The sequence below is a fragment of the Oryctolagus cuniculus genome, chromosome 4 (assembly GCF_051225735.1).
Source record: "Oryctolagus cuniculus isolate XC-2025 breed Fujian yellow rabbit chromosome 4, ASM5122573v1, whole genome shotgun sequence".
In the NCBI taxonomy this organism is placed as follows: domain Eukaryota; kingdom Metazoa; phylum Chordata; class Mammalia; order Lagomorpha; family Leporidae; genus Oryctolagus; species Oryctolagus cuniculus.
This window is the reverse complement of record NC_142870.1, coordinates 89,713,196-89,731,806: the sequence shown is the minus strand read 5'-3', so window position 1 is coordinate 89,731,806 and position 18,611 is coordinate 89,713,196. Positions and strand designations below refer to the sequence as shown.

The following is an 18,611-nucleotide window of genomic DNA, read 5'->3' as shown; positions in this document are numbered from 1 at the left end:
GACCTCCATTCTGTTACTTCAGACAGAGTGCTTTTGTATATAGGGTTATACTTTAGGATCTAGGCCTCCGTGAAAATAAAGTTCTACATCTGAGTACTGTATAAGGAGTGCCTAGGATCATGTGGCCCTGAGTACCTAGAAATTTCATACAAAAGTTATAACATTTTGGGATTCATATCTGTTAATGTGGTTGAAATAGGTATAGCAATGACCTATTGCACAAGAATTGCCAAAAATTGGGGAAATTTAGTCTAACAAAAGTATACAACTGTTAGTTAAAATTGTTTAACAACTATAATCTATTGTCTGCCTTTAGAGTGATTTTGTTGTTTGTTTAGCTCGCTGGTGATTTCTTTGAGTTGATTTAAGAACATTTCCTTTTTTACTCCCTTTGACATAGCTTTCTAGATCTTTTCCTCCAAGCAAAGTGGGATTTGGGAAACCTTTTAATGAACAGAAAAGGGCCTGAAAGGGAAGAGAACATGGGCAGGATGTAACAGGCACTATTGAGCTTTTCCTCCTGGGTTATGATGAAGAAGCCTCAAACGAAATATACTCTGTAGCACTGGATATTAAATGACACAGACCCTGGGACTGGTCAAACATGGAGGTGGAGAAGCTCAAAAGAAAGGGACTGCTTCACAGATTAAGTTTTAGTTCAACACTCTTGTCAAAGAATGTAGTGTGGATTCGTGTGTGTGTGTGTGTGTGTGTGTGTGTGAAAGAGAGAGAGAGAGAGAGAGAGAGAGAGAGAGAACTAAAGAGAAAGAGAGAACCTTGTTTTAAAGAGATAGTTATTAAAATTTCCTATCTGGGATTTTGGAAAAAGAAGGGAAGATACTTTGGTAAATGAGTTACAACATTTTAGAACAGTAGTTTAAAGGGGAATTCAAGTTGCATATACCAAAACACTTAATTTTACAAATTGAGGTTAGAGATTTTCTTTCTATAAAGAGAGTTGTATTGGAGAAGTCTTCAAAATGTTCAAATAAAATGTGCATTCTCCTTTAATTCCATTTTTCCATAAACTTTTTCAAGTACCCATCTATAGTATTGTTTTCCTTTACTTATTTTTTTTGTCTTTAATGCCAAGAAGAGATTGAATGCACCAAAAACATTCCCTCTAAAAGCTGTTGTGCAAAGCTGGTTGAAGGAAAGAAAAGACAACAGCATTAGCTCTGGGAGTCTAGGTCATTGTCATTTAATTGACTGTTGGGCCTTCATGATTAAGGGAAAGTTTTTCCTACACCAACAGGATTTTTGCCATTCTGCTTTAACTGAGTATGATTTTTTTTGCTTGATAGTTACTAAATGTATTATCTTAAGCTTTCCCCCTTTTGTGTTTCTGAGATGTTTAGCATCCTGGGAAAAAAAGCCACGGTGGTTTAGGAGCAGAACTGCAGGCAGAATTCAGAGTGTGCCAGGCTGTATTCCTTAGTTGGTGCTGTGGCCTGAGATTGTACTACTTGTTTTCCAATTGGGTGCCCTCAAGCCCAGAGGGGACTGGGAGAAAGAGATCTTAGATCACAGATCATAGATCATACCTTCCTTCACCACTATTGGGAAAAAAAAAAAAAAAAGATTTGGCGATAATAGATAAGGAAAGGTATGTTTGTTTTGTTTTGTTTTTTAGAAGACCAGTGATCCTCAACAGTGCTGTGGGGAGTACAATAGGAAGCATGAATGGATGTCTGGGGTTTCTATAGCAACCAAAAAATACTGGTTGCTTTTTCATCATACTACCTGCATTTTCTGAATGCAAAGTTGTTAAAATGTTCTTAGATGATGAGCATATCCAGAATTTAGAGTCTTCAGTCTGCCTGTTAAGGGAGTATATAGCTGAGATTTTATTTATCAGAAAGGGGTCTGAGTCAAATAGTTGAGAAATGTGATCACAAATGTACTTTAGTTTGCTTTGATGTTCATATGGTTTCATGGGGTGGGTTCTGAGCTGGTAGAATTGAAAGGAATAAGTAAAAAAAATCCTCCCTTAACAGTACCGTTATGAAATTAAAGTTTTTCTCCTGTTGGATATTTTTTTTAGAATTTAACAGTTTTATGCCAAAAAATAAGGAAGAATGAGTACACATAATAAAAAGACACCCTGGTGAAAAACAGCTTAGTTGTTTCAATAATTTCCATCAAAGTTTTACTACTTTGAAGATGAAATATTTTCCTAGTTCAGGAAAACCTCAATTTTCTTTTTATGTATGATGAGGAGAGATCAGATGATTGAAATAACATTGCTGTCCAGTGCCAATTTATTGCAGCCAATGAAAGGTATCCAATAAGGTAACTCATTTTGGGTTTGGAAGGCAATGAACTGAAGTGTTAGCATGAAAGCATTGACACAAAAATTAAGCTATCAATATAATTTCTAATACTCTCTTAAGAACACAATTTTTAGGGTCACAAATATAGTGACCTATAGCTTATTAATCTGTTATTTCTCTAAACATGTAATAATTTTCACTTACGCACTTAGAATTGTACCAGTGTCAATAGTTATGAAAAATTCTATTTAGAAGGAGAAACATAGGTTACGAAAAGGGACTGACTTACTCTTTTAAAATAAATGTTTACTGAGGCATGTTTATGTAAAAGATGGCTCATAAGATCTGAAAATGAGAAACAAACAGTTCCTACACTAAGAAGTTTATCATTCACTGGGGGAGTGGCCTAATTATGCATACAGTTATAGTACGGGGCAGATATTATTGCCATTGGAGAAATGTGAGCCTGATAATAGAAAGTACAAAAGAAAAAGAGAGCCCCTTGGAGTAGGAGGATCAAGAAAGTCTACATGACTATGCCAGATACAGATGAACTCTGAGAAGCAGGTGGAACTTCTCAAGTTCTAGAAATGTTAAAGGAGAGATTTCAGGTATAGAAATAAGCATCAGCCTCAGAAATGTAAAATAGTTGGGTTGGAATGAAAGTGTGCAGTGCTTAAGAGAGAAAGTTAGGATTGAGTGGCTCTAAGAGGGCCATAACCCTGAGAGGAGGGTAATTTAATACAGTGGCAATGGTAAGCTGTGGAAGGAGATTGAACAGAGGAGTGATGTGATTGGAGCTCTACTAGAGAGCACTTGGTGAGGATAAATGCTCTAGACTGTCAAGAAGCATATGTTTCTCTGCATTGCATGTTTGGTTTGTAGGAGTATCCATCGCTTCTTTTGAATTTTTAGGAGGGCAGTGATGGATTGCTTCTGACGTCTCATACAAGTCATGTGTTTTCTGCCCCTAGCTTTCTTTAAGAGCTGTGATTGCTGCCATATAAATTGGGAAGTATTGATATTAGTTTGTCCTTATTTATGCCTACTATTCCAGTATAATTATTAGCAATATCCCTTTTCATGTTTTTTTTTTTTTTACTTTAAGGTAACTTTTATTATAATTTTTTTTTTATTTAAGGTAAATGAATTTTATGTAATTCATATATACAGACTTAGGAACACAGTGATACTTCCCACCCTACCCTTCCCCTTTCATTTCAAAAGTATCTCAGAAAAGAAATTATATGGTATCTCTATAAATACAGACCCTGTTCTTTATTTCACTCTTTCCCTCCAGTGACCTATCCCAAAATAAATATGTAGTATCAATTTAGCTGTAAACTAGAGAGGGTGATTTTTTTAATATACCAGGCACAAACCATTTAAGTTATTTCCCTTACAACAGGAAGTGTTTCCTTACAACTCAACAATTACTGAGAGTTGATTAAGTACAGTCACAGTGCTAGACAATGTGGGGAAGACAGAAATGAATAAGTCACAGCCATTAGCCTCTCAGCACTCACAAGTCCAGGGAGTCTATATATTGTTAATAAACACACCAGTATGACACCGAACTGGTAAGACACAAAGTCTTTGTCAAACAGTGAAATGCACTTTAAATTGTTTATGATGAAGGTAGTGTTTTGAGGTTCAGAATTCAGCCAAGGAGGTCATTTTGTTTAGAGGGTAGAAAATTACTACAAAGAAAAACTGAAATGAGCCAGAAGAAGGAGCCTGGTATATGGATTTGAAAAGAGAGTATGTTGACTTAACAGTGATATGTATTTAAAATTTATGTCAAAATGGAAAGCTTTCATATAGCAAGAAAAGGAGCTAGGAGCTTTTATCCTACCAAGATCTAGTGGTCATGTGTGTTTTGAATGATGGACAGCGTAGAGATTTCAAGATTCAAAAATTTGACTGTGTGCTCCAGAGGTAATAAATGGCATCCTTTATGGAGGGAGAAGAGTTCACCCAGATGATTGCCAGGGCTTAGAGAGATAGCAGACCCCCTCTTCCCACTCCTTGGGCTTATACGGAAACAGATGTGCTGCCTTACCCCATATATGGACATGGTAATTCCATTTTAAAATTAATCATATCTAGGAACAAAATTCAGACTGATTCTCTATGTTTATTAGTAGTAACCTTATTAAATAGTAATCTTAGAATCAGGACAAGAAAATCATTTTTTCTAGTCATAGGCCTAAGTGCACATAGTAATCCTGGGGCTGAATGTATAAGAGAATATACCAAGTATGTTATTTTTTCAAAAATGAGAATCCCAAATTCAAAAAATAGGGCAAAAGGAAATAAAAATGTTCCATTCGAAAGATAGTTCTGCCAAATTAAAAGAAAATACAAAAATTTAAATCTTGGCATATTATGTTTCAAAATCTTTGCCATAAAATTTTCAAATTTCCTTTTGGGACAAGGATACACCTTTAATGTTTGAAGAGAAGTATTTGGAGAAGACATGTCTTCATGCACATTCTTATCCTCTCCTTTCACAGCTTTCTTCCTCATGTCCATCTTATCCAGGAAGAAAGTGTAGGCAATTAAAGAGGACAATAGTAGAAAAAGTAAGGCAGAAGAAGGTAGGCCATGGGCGGGTAGCTGGGGAGAATCTTGGTGGCCTGATTTAAGGCAAAAGAACAGATAGGAGGAGAATGGGGCACCATGATAAATGAGAGACCTCTAAGCTTATTTCTCACTTCTTTCTCTTCCTTGAAACCTAATCCTCCACTTACATAAAGTAGAATCTGCAAGTATCCAACCTTAAATGATGTCTGGTTTTTAACTCTTTGCTGACTTTAGACGAAACAACGAGGTTTTGCAAAAGACGCCTAGGTGTGCAACGTCCTTTGAAGAAATTAATGATTAAATGAAGCATCTGCTAAGACTTTTCAAAAACAATACTTTATGCGCATCTTCACATTTGATTTTCTTATTTGGTCTGACAACATAGCACACCAAAATTATTCCAAAAATATTTTTTTCTGGTTTTGGTAAAAAAAATCTTGATAATTTCTTTATTTCATGTTTGATAATGAGTAGTTTTAAGCATTGATTTTAACTAAAATTATTCAAGTTCCCTTTCCAAAAACACAGTGAAATTGAATTATTGTTTAGATTCAAGCAGAAATGACTTTACCAGATAATGTTCATTTGTCAATTTTCAGCTCAGTAAGTGGTGTCAAAATAAACTATGTGTTGGCTCTAGTGGGGGCATCATTGGCAAGGAGAAATATTTTTGGAATGTAAGTAAATGTGTGTAGAGCATAATGGATATTTCATGCAAAACTTGTAATACGAATTGCATTTTGTGTGTGTTTCTTAAATGGCAAACAAAAGAGATCTCCTTATGAAAGCTGAAAGAGGGAATTTTGACTCAGGCTGTGGTTTGTTGCCAGAGGCGGAAATTTATGAAACAGTCTTGTCAGCTATTCTGGAAACACTACAAAAGAAAAAGTTCTACTTTCTTATTGGTGCTAAAGCCACTAATAGGAGCAGTTTAGTATAATACCTGTCTGAGAATTACCACCCCCAAAGTGAGCTGCCCTTGGACAGAACTCCACACAGGCATTTTCTTTCTCCTTTTAAGCTTGCGCAAAAACACCCAAAGGGGCCATTTCCAATCCATGCAGTGATCTCTCTCAAGTTCATTCTTTCTCAGATCACAGAGACAATGGGGAATATGCCCTGTTTACTCAAATCAGTCTGGATTAGAGTCACCCTATTGAGGGAATCAGAATTAAAAAGGAAAATCATTAGCCCCTCAAAAGGGCAACATTAGATATTTGAGTAATGGCTTGATTAACTTTAAATAGATCATGTGAGACTCTGTCATGTGACTAAGCTTGAGGACCACAGGGTATACACAGAGAGAAACAGTAATACTGGGTGGAATAGCAAGCTTGGAAAAAACCTTTACGCGTAAAGGTTTATAAAGAAAGCCTGGGGAATTGTTTCAACAGAAAATGCTCACATGTTTGCAGGATTAGCAATCAGAAGAGGGAAGAAGCTTTCTGTCTTTTTTAATACTCAAGTACCTCCACTCCCAAGTACTTGTGTTCAGGTCAGATCCTTTCCAGTCACTCAGTCCCAGCTGAGGATCCACCTTGCCCTTAAAAATGTCTCAGTTCCCTTACTCGGAACAACGCCTCCGCCCTCTGAGCTCTTTCACTTCTGTGTTCCTTCCTTATCGCTCTTGGGTTGTACCAGATGCCTCCTCCCCATCTCTACAGTGAAGACTTTGGAGGAAGTGTTATATTTGCATCTCTATGTCCTCTACAGGGCCACTAAATAATATTCCTTGAATGTAAAGGGAACTTGCATTTGCTTGAAGGGGTGTCTTCAGACAGACATAGTGGTAATTGTATATACTTAAAGACAAGACTGCCGGTAACTGACCTGTGCAAAGAGCATAAAGGAATCCCCTGCACATATACAAGCTGTGTCCACCTCTATGTCCTTCAGGAAATTCAGTTATATGGTTTCCTTGACATTTTGCAAGTCTTTTGTTTTTAAATTGGCCTAGTACTATTTTCATTTTATTTCAAGTGGCAATAAAATCTTTAAAAGATTTGGCAGTTTCCTAAGTAAGGAATGACTTTCCATGTAACAGGTAAATATTGTAAAGTGTGTACTGCTTTCACATAATTGATTACCCATGAGGTCAGAGAATGTGCTTGATTAAAAAAAAAGTGGACAGATGAGATTTTTATCTTGCATTGCAGTCACTTTTTTAGAAGTGTTTACTTGCTTCCACGCTGCTCCCTTGATTCAGTTTGTCCCTTGCATGCCTCTGGATCATCACTAGAGATGTGGGTGGTTTGATGTGGGTGAATAAGCTTGATGATTTGCAAACACTCTCTCCTTTTATTTTCCCTGTCATTTACTACTAAAGGGTGCCTCAAAAATCTTGCAGTCGTTTTGCTCTTAAACATGGCATCCCAACTTATTTTTTTGCTTAAATAAGACACTAATGAGCTGTTGGAATGATCGAATTGATTGATGGACTGCTACTTTTATAATGGGTAAACAGAATGAAATGAATAGATGAGTGTCTTTTCAAAGTTAAGGCATGTTTTTCACATAGTTGGAAACTTCAGTTTTATTTTTATAGGTAAAAGTGACAGCTTATAGGAACACTCCAGTGTTACGTAAGTCACCATGTCTAATTATGCAGCATAGTAAATCACTGAAAACTCTAATTACTTCAAATACAATAAAAATGTAGCAATCAGCAAAGCACCGGGCAAGTAAAAGCAAATTAGAATCCGTGAAAGAGTGTTCCTTATTTGAATACTTACAAAGTTTTGAGTATCTGTTGAGTAGGTTAGTCCTTGGAAAACCACTTTAGTTTTGCCCTTGTAAATGAAGGTCAGTGTTTTTACCACTGAGTGTGTGTTATAAAGTATGATAACATGAAGTCATGAATTTATGTCATTTGCAAAAATTGGTTTCTAAGTCTGATAAACTACAGTCTCAGTTCCTCAAAACACGCATTTGTAAGCCATTAATTATGTCATTATGCTAACCCGAATCCTGGCTAACTGGGCAGAAAATCATGGAAATTAGACAGGGAGGGACCATTCTGTGGTATATCTACTGGAAACGAAACGTCTTACTTCAGGCTTGTTTCTGGGTGGTTTCATTCCAAAGCAACCTGCATTTGGCCATAATTATGGTCAGTAGGAAGTGAATAATTATGTGACCACCAAGGTTTGGATTGTTACTGCTGACCTAGATGCATTAGAAACATAACCTAGACCACTGTGTGAAAAAGCACTGTCTTGGCACAAAAGTGTGTATGTGTTCATTTTAAGGAAGTAGAAGCTCATTAATAAACTTCCCAGCTAGGTGTGAGCTACTAAGTATTACTCACTGCATAGTGAGTGACAGGACTGGCTATTCTGCTACCAGTTCCCATAAAAGCTCAAGCTGAAAGCACAATTCCCACCTACCAAGACAAAGCAAAACCCACAAAGGTCATGGAGATATTTAAGAATGGCACTATAACGTTCTCCTGAGAGTAGTCCATGAAGAGATGACTTCAATATAGACAAACTTGCATCAGGATAGCAATCAGTACTTAGTTGTGTTAGAGATAATTTCTGAAGGTGATTTTTATGAAGTGGTTTGCATTTTTTAATGAACTGTTTCCTGAGCACATATTTTGTCTCAGACACTGTTCCAGGTACTGGGGATTCAGCACTAAGTAAGCCAGTTATGACTGATTGCTCATGAACTCATACAATAGCAGAAAAACCAACGTTAAGTATATTTTAATGGTATTTAATTTCAATTATATGATGCAAAGGGAAAGTTCCATGAGAAGGTGAAACAGGAGAGTAGTCTATCTGGGCAGTTGACAAATGCTTCTGGAAGACGACATTTAGCTGAAAGCTGAAGGATGAATTGGGAAGTGACCTGCATCAACCAAAGACTTGAAGACTAAAGGAATTTGCTTTTGAAAAATTGAAGGGGGTCAGTATTGTGGTGCAGTGGGTTATGCTGTTTCTTGCAATGCCAGCATCATATATCAGAGCACCAGTTTAGGGCCTTCCCACTGCTCTACTTCTGATCCAGCTCCATGCTAATGCACCTGGGAAAGAAGTGGAAGATAGTCCAAATGCCTGGGTGGCTGCTACCCATGTGCAAGACCTGGATCCCAACTTCAGCCTAGACCAGCCCTATATATTGCAGCAATTTGGGGAGTAAATCAGATGATAGACGATTCTCTCTCTCTCTCTCTCTCTGTTCTTCCCCCTTCCTGTTATTCTGTCTTTCAAAAAATATTCTTTAAAAAGAAAATCTTAAGACCCACTTACTACATGGGAGTTTCAAGTGGTAGGCCATTTTAGGACTCGGGGTCATTTTCTAATAGAATAGGGAGCTGCTCAAGGAATTCAAATTTAGAAGTGACCTGATTGGATTTGCAATGCACTTCAAGGGGGTAGTCCAAGAAGCTGTGTCTCTAACTCTTTTCGATTATACCCATCCTAATAGTGACTGAAGTTTTATATCTTTTCTTTAATGAATGGAGAAAAATGTCTTTAGATCCAAAAGCTGTGTATTTTCTTTGAGTGTAACTTTTAAATAAAACTTCCAGGCAGAAATCTAAAGAGCTGTTATTTATATGCAATCAGAATGAAGGCTACTTAAGAAAGTGGGTTCTTGAGCCAGATTTACTGGTTTCGCATTCAAGCTCTTGTCACAACCTTGGGCAAGTTACTTAATCTCATGGAGCTTGTTTCCTCATCCATAAAATATGTATACAACATAGAGTAATAATGCCACTTATCTCATGAGTATTAAAGGAGGACAATGTGCAAAGCATTCAGACACTGTAAGACACATGATAAGAACTCAGTACAAGTATTAACTACAGTAATAATAATAGCTAATATTGCTTTCATATAAAGCATTGAATGTGAATGCTACATTTATTTCAGATTTTTGGTTTTAAATTATTTGATTAAAATTGATGTCTTCAGTTTCATGTCATGGTGAGTAAAACTATCTCCTATGGAAGATGTTAATCATACTTCATCACCTGTTGTTTTAAGTCACAGTTTTATATGGACTAGTGAGATAAATATCAAAAATATTTTAAAATTATTTTAAACTCACTTTGCAACTGAACAAGTTATTAACTCAAAGCTTCTAAAGTCATCTGTGATGATGACCTAACTTTTACTAAAGATTTTCATTGTTTATTTTCTCAATATTTTCATATCTGCAAAATTGAGCTACTAAAACATATTGATTACTATAGGTTTAAAATGCCTTCAAACATATTTGTGTTCTAACTCTAATAGCTTTTGGTTGGAACAAACACAAACTCAGAGTATTTTTCCTAATATCTGGATCAAGAATGACAATATTAAAATTATATACTTCTGTGTGTTAAAGTTTGCTACCTGAGAAGCCAACTTTGTATTTATTTCTCTCACCTTATTTGGAGGTTTTTAGGGATCTCTCCTAAATTACAAAATCTTGACTCTCAAGGAATCCTGACAGTTTGTGTCAGAACATAAAACAGTCTAGTAAACTTTCTTCATTTTTGTGTGTCTAAGGTCTTTATTCTTACAGATTGTTCTTTAAAAAAAAAAAAAAAAACTTTATTTGAGAGATAGGGTTACAGACAGTGAGAGGGAGAGAGACAGAAAGGTCTTCCTTCCATTGGTTCACTCCCCAAATGGCTGCAAGGACTGGAGCTGTGCCAATCCAAAGCCAGGAGCCAGGTGCTTCCTCCCAAGCGGGTGCAGGGCCCAAGCACCCAGGTCATCTTCTACTGCTTTCCCAGGCCACAGCAGAGAGCTGGATTGGAAGAGGAATAGCTGGGACTAAAACTGGCGCCCATATGGGATGCCAGCGCTGCAGGCTGAGGATTAACCTACTGCGCCATGGCGACAGCCCCCAGATTGTTCTTATAAGGTAGAGATATATTTTACCTCTAAGCAGTCACTTTTTAGGAGCTTTTTCGAAGACAAAAGTGAAATATTTTATACCTTACAAAATCTGACCTTGAGAAAAATAAGAAGCTAAATATATTTTAAGGTAGAAAGATGGTGGTTTAACTTGACCTTCTAATATAAATATTTCTTGAACTACAATGGGGCACTTTAAGTCGATTGTGTTTAATTCTAGCATGAAACAAGCCATCATTCTTTGAGATATGAGGTAGAAGACTTAAAAATGACAAGTATTTCTCCCTTAGGCAGTGCTTGTTGAAAAGTTACCCTCCTGCTGATATTATAGGACATGATGTTGTCTGGTAAAGCATAATCGAATGAATGCTTTGTAAAGCTGGAGTCAGGAAGAAAGCTGGTTTCTTTTCGCAGAAGGGGCTGTATAATGTGTACAACAGCTCTTCTCTAAAGTCTAAGGTGAAAGGTTGTATCAGCCGAAGAAGCCATATTTGCTGCCTGAAACAAAACAGATTTTTAGGTTTGGCCAGGGAATCTGTATAAAGAAAGAAGCAGTTATGTCATGAAAGTCTCGTGGCAATAGTTGGTAACAGCTTTGCAGATGAGGATAGTCTCACCTAGCAGGATGTTGGAAATGGCTCACCCTCTCTGCACAGATTTTACACAGATTTCATCTTCCAGGAAACTAAGGTCCGTGTCTTTGGACAACCATTCCCAACAGTGCACCGTGCACTAGTGACACTGACAGGACTTGTGCCCTGTGTCCCCTGTTCTAATTTCACAGTCCTTTTTCATCATCAGGATCCATACTGAGATATAAAGAAGACCCATCCCAGGAGGTAAGACTGGTAATGTCCAAATATGTAACCTCATCTTATAGTCATTCAAGGACTGTAAATAGAATGTCTTCCAAATGAATTTTGGCCTGGTTATCATTTTCTTTAAACAAGGGTCCATTTGATGTGAGGTAAATTATGATTTTATATCACAATGATAACCTGTTCTATCACTGATTGGTTCTCCATTCATATTTCTGTTAATTTCTTGCCATATATTCTTGGCTATTGTTGCCTTGAATTTGCTATTTCAGATGGCAACATCTGGGAAAGAGAACTTCAAAAATTTCTCTGACATAGATAAATCAGTGGGGAGAGATTTTAAAGAATAGATTATACGTAAGCCCCTGTTCCCATTGCAGTGATCAGTTGACTTAATTTGTATTTTTAATGCTAAATTCTTTTATATGAAAGTAATTATCAACTTTAAGTAAATATACATCTGAGTATTTAATATTGAGCTTTGTTTATGGCAATATATAGTAACACACTGTTGAGCTTATAAGAAGCTTCTTGCTATTTTAATTCCAAGTATCTGAATTGAAGTTCAGTGAAGAAACAAATCAGACTCTGTAGAGAGCTGTGAAAATGCAAAAGGACTTATGGGAGACAGGAAAAAAAATGTAAGAAAATATTCTTCCGGGTATTTGGGAGTTAGCCGTTATGTTTGTTCTTTCCTTATAATGAAAGCAAACAGGCCCTGAGTGTGCCTGTGCTGAACACACCAGCTCCATGATGGAGAACACGGGTGGATGTTCTGAGATTGCTTGGAGCATGTTAAGTCCCTGTAAGCAGCATGTGCTGCTAGCCTCTTCTATACCAGCCGCAGACATTGGTGACTCCAGGATTTAAGCAGTAAGTCTTCTGTTTCAGTTATTTTGTAGGAAATTAAGGATGTGATTGAAATCAGAGCAGATATTTTTTTTTAACCTCAAATGGGAGGTATCGGACAAATCATGTTCATTTTTGCCTTGTATAGTTTGAAGAAAGACTGCTTACTTTTCCAGATGTAATGGGATAGATATATAACATTTTCATTCATTGTTTGAGTACTTGCAGAATATGTTAAGGTTGTTTTGAGATCAAAGTACCTTGTGGTAAGAAAGGGAGAATCTACTCTTAATTTTATTTCAAATATTCTGATAGCATTTGTTACACTAAGACACACATACATGCACACATTCATACAGGCCATGCGGGACCTCACAGAGTTCTTCTGAGGGCAGTTTAGTAATTGGTAGAAAAGTGTCATGCCCTAATCTCTGAAGCTCTTTTGTTTGTCATTGTCAGTAAATGTTACCTTAGCATCCCAACGTAACAAGAGTCCCTGCCTTCGGTTTGTGGAATTACTGACAGTACATAAGAGGGACAGGTACTGTTCCTTTCACCCCACCAGTTACACTTAAGTGGAAAAGTCAGGTAGATAGTATGCACCTGGATCTGAGATGGCAGCAGCTCACAGGCGTGCGGACGCTGCAGTGAGCTGCGTAGGGCCCATCGTCAGAAAGACACTGTGTTATACTATCACCGCTTTGAACGTCTTACAAGAGGCCCTGGCGTTCCATTTGGTGCTAAGCACTACAAATTATTTTGCTGGTCCCGCCTGGGGAACACTTGTTCTTCTTGGCGATGTTGGTCTGCACTTGGCCTCAGATCGCACTCTGTCAACACATGTGATCTCTCCTCAAATCAAAGAAATACACAAATAAAGTAACTTGTAAAGAACTGATTCCTATGGCATGCTCATGACTTACTGACTTTTAATAAACCAAGAAAGGAATTTAAGGCGATTTCTATCCATGCAGGTCTTACCTTGCTGGATTTGTTGTTTGTGTTCATTTTAAGTTGGTAGTGTTGGTTTTATGCTTATGCTTCTTTAAGATAATTGATTATACTACTTGGCTTATATTTCTTTAAAGTATAACTTGAGGAGCGTTTAAACAGAAATGTCTTTTCCTGTTTCTGTCTTGGATGGTAACTTGATTTTGGCCAGGTCTGAGAAATCTAGTTTTATAAATTGAAGCATCAGCATTGAGACAGTCCTCTTGTTTTGAAGTGCAATATTTTACTTAGAATTTAAAAAATCTTACAAGAGACCCACCCACATGCACAGTGCTATTAGTGATTTTTAGAATACAGTTTCTGCTTCTGTGGTGCCACCCAATCTGTTCAGTCTCACTGCTTGCCCAGGGGTCTCCTTTGTGACGCCTTGGTAAATGGAATTTCTCTTTCTATTAAGTCCTTGGAGAATCAGTAAGTGTTTGCTCAATGGCTTTTAAAACTGGGCCTCAAAACTTTTCTGTTTATATGTATTTGGGGGAAAAATTCAAAGGGCCTATGTTTCTTTGTTCTTTTCCAACCTCCCAATTAGCTGAAGTTTCTTGCATGTAGCTAGAAGGAGGAGGAAGGGGTGGACCAACAGGCATTTTACTGCCTGCAAGAAAGTGCTCAGCCAGTTTCTTTGTCCTTTTTGTCAGGGCCGACTGCCTCCCTAATTGTACTGCTGCAGGGAAGCACGTGCCTTTGGGAGCATTATCTGATTCCTACAGGGCGTCCAGGAGTGCTTTGTATACTGACCCTTAACTTGAACACAAATAATATCTTTTCAATCCCCTTCCCAGGCTGTTGCCTCAGGCTTGGATACCTAAGAGCTTTAGTTCAGCCATGGGTGTGGACACATTTGTACCAGCCTTGGCCTCAGGTTTTATTTTTCTCTCCTCTAGTCCTCTTACCTGCAGTTTTGCCACACCTGTCAGGAGGCAGAGCCGAAGATGCCTGGTAGGAGAAGGATAGGAGCTGTAGAAGTCAGAGGGGGAGAGGAGGCGAGAGCAGCAGCTGCTCTTGTCAGCAAGGGGAGAAGTGTAAAGAGATTCATAGTTACTTGCAGAGCAAATGGGGACGTGGCATTCGGCAGTGGAATGTGCATGCATGAATGGAATGGAGTGGGCATAGGACTGTTAGCATTTAGACACATGCTCTCTGGACTGAATGGAATGGCAGAGTCCATTTCTTTCCCCACATGAAAGAATGGAAGTATAGTAAAATAATTTTATAAAACCTAAAGCTTAAAATGAAACATATTCCCTGCTGCCCTTCTCCAGAATTTTACCTGGCCTGGGTCTCAGTATGCTTCAGTGGAAAAGCTAGGGCCCTCACTTGCCTCATAAAACACGGACCCACAGGGCTGTGTTCCCTTTCTTGCTTTTGATCCCCTCTGCCGCTTGAAGGAAAAAACAATGAGATCTCCACATGTCACAAGGTTTCCTGACCTAAAGGCTGGTTGTCCCTTCTAGACATGGATTCACTTTCGCTCAGGTGTAGAAATGGCCAAGGAGTGAGTTTTCTGATCAGACTAACAGTTGTGATGGCCTGGGCAGAGCCCTGGACTCAGACCCAGAAGATTTAGTTTCAAAATACCTGCTCTATTAGCTGATGCTTGGGCAATCACTTCCCCTCTCTATTGTAATATTGTAAAGTTGCTTAAAGGTAAATTGAAGAGAAATCAATCTATTATTTCTGTAAACATTTTGCTGAGTACACTCTGGGCCTGCCCACTGGAAGACTTTGCATTGGGTAGAAGGGGCTGGCTCTATGAGCTAACATGCTTCCGAATTGCATCAATTATAGACCGGTGCCCAAATATTCCAGCCATTGTCTGCTGCCTCCAGGAGTGTGCATTAGCAGGAAGCAAGAATTAAAAACAGGGCTGGGGAGACCTGCACTGTGGTGAGGCCAGTGGAGGGGAGCCGCTGCCTGCAGTGCTGACATCCCATGTGGTTGCCAGCTGCTCCACTTCTGATTGTGCTCTCTGCTGTGGCCTGGGAAAGCAGTGGAGGATGGCCCAGGTCCTCAGGCCCCTGCACCCACATGGGAGACCCAGAGGAGGCTCGAGGCTCCTGGCTCCTGGCTTCGGATCAGATCAACTCCAACCATTGTGGCCAGTTGAGGAGTGGACCAGCAGATGGAGGGCCTCCCTCCGACCCCCTCTTCTCTCTGTGTGGCTATGACCTTCATATAAATAAATAAATCTGTAAAAAAAAAAAAAAAAAAAAAAAAAAAAAAAAAAAAAAAAAGAGCTGGGACTCAATTCACGCACTCAGATGTATGATGCAGGGCTCCCAAGTAGCATGTTAACTAACTCCTGTACCAAATGCCCACTGCCCTCTCTGGTCTTTGTGAAACTGGTCCCTGGGATGAAGGGGGCACAGCTGCTATCGTGGGACAGAATTTACAAATATGGTATGAGCGTTGTGATGCATTAGGTTAACTTGCTGCTTGGGATGCTTCACCCCATGTCAGAGTACCTGTTATTGAGTCCCACCTCTGCTTCTGATCCAGCTTCCTACTAATACACCTGGGAGGCTGCAGGCCCTGGCTCAAGTACTTGGATTCCTGCCACTCACACAGGAGACCCAGATAGAGTTCCCGTTTCTTGGGTTACCTAGCCATGGGTGTTGTGGGTATTTGGAGAGCGAACCAGTGGATGGAAATCTTTCTCTGCCTTTCTGTCTCTCACTTACTCTGTCACTCTGACTTTCAAATTAATAAATAAATAAAATCTTTCAAAAAAAAACCCATAATTTAGATTGTAAGACTAAGTAAACTTGAAGACCATATACAATATTTGATGTTTAAATTTCCTGTAGAACATATTTATGAAGTGGCCTTTCTCATTAGGAATGCCACGGCCTAAATATATATAAATAAATGGAAATAATAAGTAGCTTTCATTTATTTAAAAAAAATTCCCTAAGCAACAGTGAGCACTGGATGTTTTATGCCTTGTTAGTGAATAAGTGTATCTTAACATTCTGCCTTTAAGCACCGTTGAGGAAACCAGTCTCCAAAAGTGACATAGAGAGCTTGTCATCTGTGAAGACACCAAAGACGTCTCGTGGTATTTATGTTTATCACAAGTTGGTGATTTGACTTTGGATGCAAAGTGTTTCCGAGGTGAGCTCTGGAGTGATCTGTGGCATGTGTGGCTAACTAACATCAGCGTGTCTGTGTTTCCTTGCAGCCACAGTACACAAACCTGGGGCTCCTGAACAGCATGGACCAGCAGATCCAGAACGGCTCCTCGTCCACCAGCCCCTACAACACAGACCACGCACAGAACAGTGTCACTGCGCCCTCGCCCTACGCGCAGCCGAGCTCCACCTTCGATGCCCTCTCGCCGTCACCTGCCATCCCCTCCAACACCGACTACCCCGGCCCGCACAGCTTCGACGTGTCCTTCCAGCAGTCCAGCACTGCCAAGTCGGCCACCTGGACGGTAAGAGCAGCGGGTGTGTCTGCACCAAGAAGGTCACCCCTGAACACAGAGAGCATCCTCACCACTTCCCAGGGGTTTCCTCCCACTTCCAGGTTTACAGATTCCAAATTCAACAATGCAAATGTTGTCATTGAATATTTAACACTGAGCTAGAAGCAAGAGTGACAGTGCCATTTGGTGGGAAAAGTCTAGATATGGGAACTGAACACCTGCCCTAGTAATTTTAGCTGCAGTGTTCCTGCCTGCTTTGCACTGTTGTGAGGTTTTTCATGTGAAAGATTTGGGAAAAATAGCCAATATTATGCCAGTGATGACTATCATAATCAAAAGATATATCACATAATTACATTTTGTAATCCAGAAGATAGAGTGCTACCAGTCTTATTGTGAAGGAGGAAATGTCACAGGAGAGTGTAATTTTTAAAAGTGAGGGTCCTACTTTGTAGCACAGCAGGTTAAGCCATTGCCTTCAACATTGGCATTCCATATGGGCACTGGTTCAAGTCCCAGCTGCTCCACTTCTGATCCCTGCTAATAGCCTAGGAAAAGCAATGGAAGATGGTGTGAGTGTCTGAGCCCCTGCCACCCATGTGGGGACCCGGATTAAGCTCCTGAGTTCTGCCTGCCCCAGCCCTGGCCACTGTGGCCATTTGGGAAGTGAAACAGCTAATGAAAGATCTCTCTCTCTCTCTCTCTCTCTCCCTCTCTCTCTCTCTCTCTCTGTTTCTCTCTCTTACTCTCCCCTTCTCTCCCCTTCTCTGGATAACCCTGACTTTCAAATAAATAAATATTTTTTTAAAAAGTGAATACGGTAAGCATGGTTGATAGCATTTAAGAAAACACAATGCAATGTATTAAGGAAAGGCTAATTGTTTCTTTGCCTAGGGTTTTTTAAAAAATATTTATTTATTTATTTACTTAGAATGACAGAGCCATAAATAGAGGGAGAGAGAGACAGGAACATCTTCCATTTGCTGATTCACTCCCCAAATGCCTAGAGTGGCGAGGGCTGGGCCAGGCAGAAGTCAGGAGCCTGGAAATCCATCCCTTCCCCATTATGGGTTGCAGGGGTTCCATTATTTGGGCCATCTCCTGTTGCTTTCCCAGGTGCATTAGCAGGGTGCTGCATTGGAAGCAAAACAGCGTAGACTCAAACTAGCCTTCTCATATGGGATGCAGGCATCACAAGTGGTAGCTTAACCTGCTGCAGTACAATGCTGGCCCCTCATGTAGTTTCTATAACATAGATAATTAACATATATATATATACTTACTATATTTAAAATATTTTTCCCATAAAGTAGCCTCCAAAACTACACATCAGAGCTCAGAATTAGTCCGAAGAGATTCTGATGAAAAATTTAAGAAAAAGCAACCTTTTCACTCATAACTTTAACTTTCCAAGATACCATGGAAATTATTTTTCAGAAATGAAAAAGAGACAAGAATATTTATTCTGTTTCAAACTTTGTTTTGTAATATATTACAATGTGAACGAAGCTCAAATAAAGTAGCTAAATCTAGAAAGCTGATTTTAACTGGCTGATAAAAGAAAGTCAAAGTTAAAGTGGCCCAATCAGTTTAATGCCTGCATTGTTCATAGAAATGCTTCTGGTGTCATCATCTCACAGACAAGTGGTTTATGATTCTTTTAAGAGTTTTTTTTTCCTCTTCAGCAAACAGTTTTCCTTGAAAGCTTTTCTTTTGTGTGTGTGTGTGTCATATAAAAGTATCTAGTTCACTGTAGATTTAGTCCAGGTGGGCAGAGCTTATAAATTAATCTATA

The 18,611-nt window shown here is 39.0% G+C and overlaps 1 protein-coding gene across 14 annotated transcripts in view; it reads left to right on the top strand.

Annotated features, from left to right (window-relative positions):
- The window catches only part of TP63 (tumor protein p63), a 252,244-nt gene that overhangs the window by 145,606 nt on the left and 88,027 nt on the right, over window positions 1-18,611 (top strand). For all 14 annotated transcript variants that reach the window (XM_089330856.1, XM_051818895.3, XM_008266646.5 and 11 more), the window contains one exon: window positions 16,571-16,825. In XM_089330856.1, the coding sequence (XP_089186982.1) occupies window positions 16,571-16,825 (255 nt within the window). The remainder of the gene's footprint in view (window positions 1-16,570; window positions 16,826-18,611) is intronic.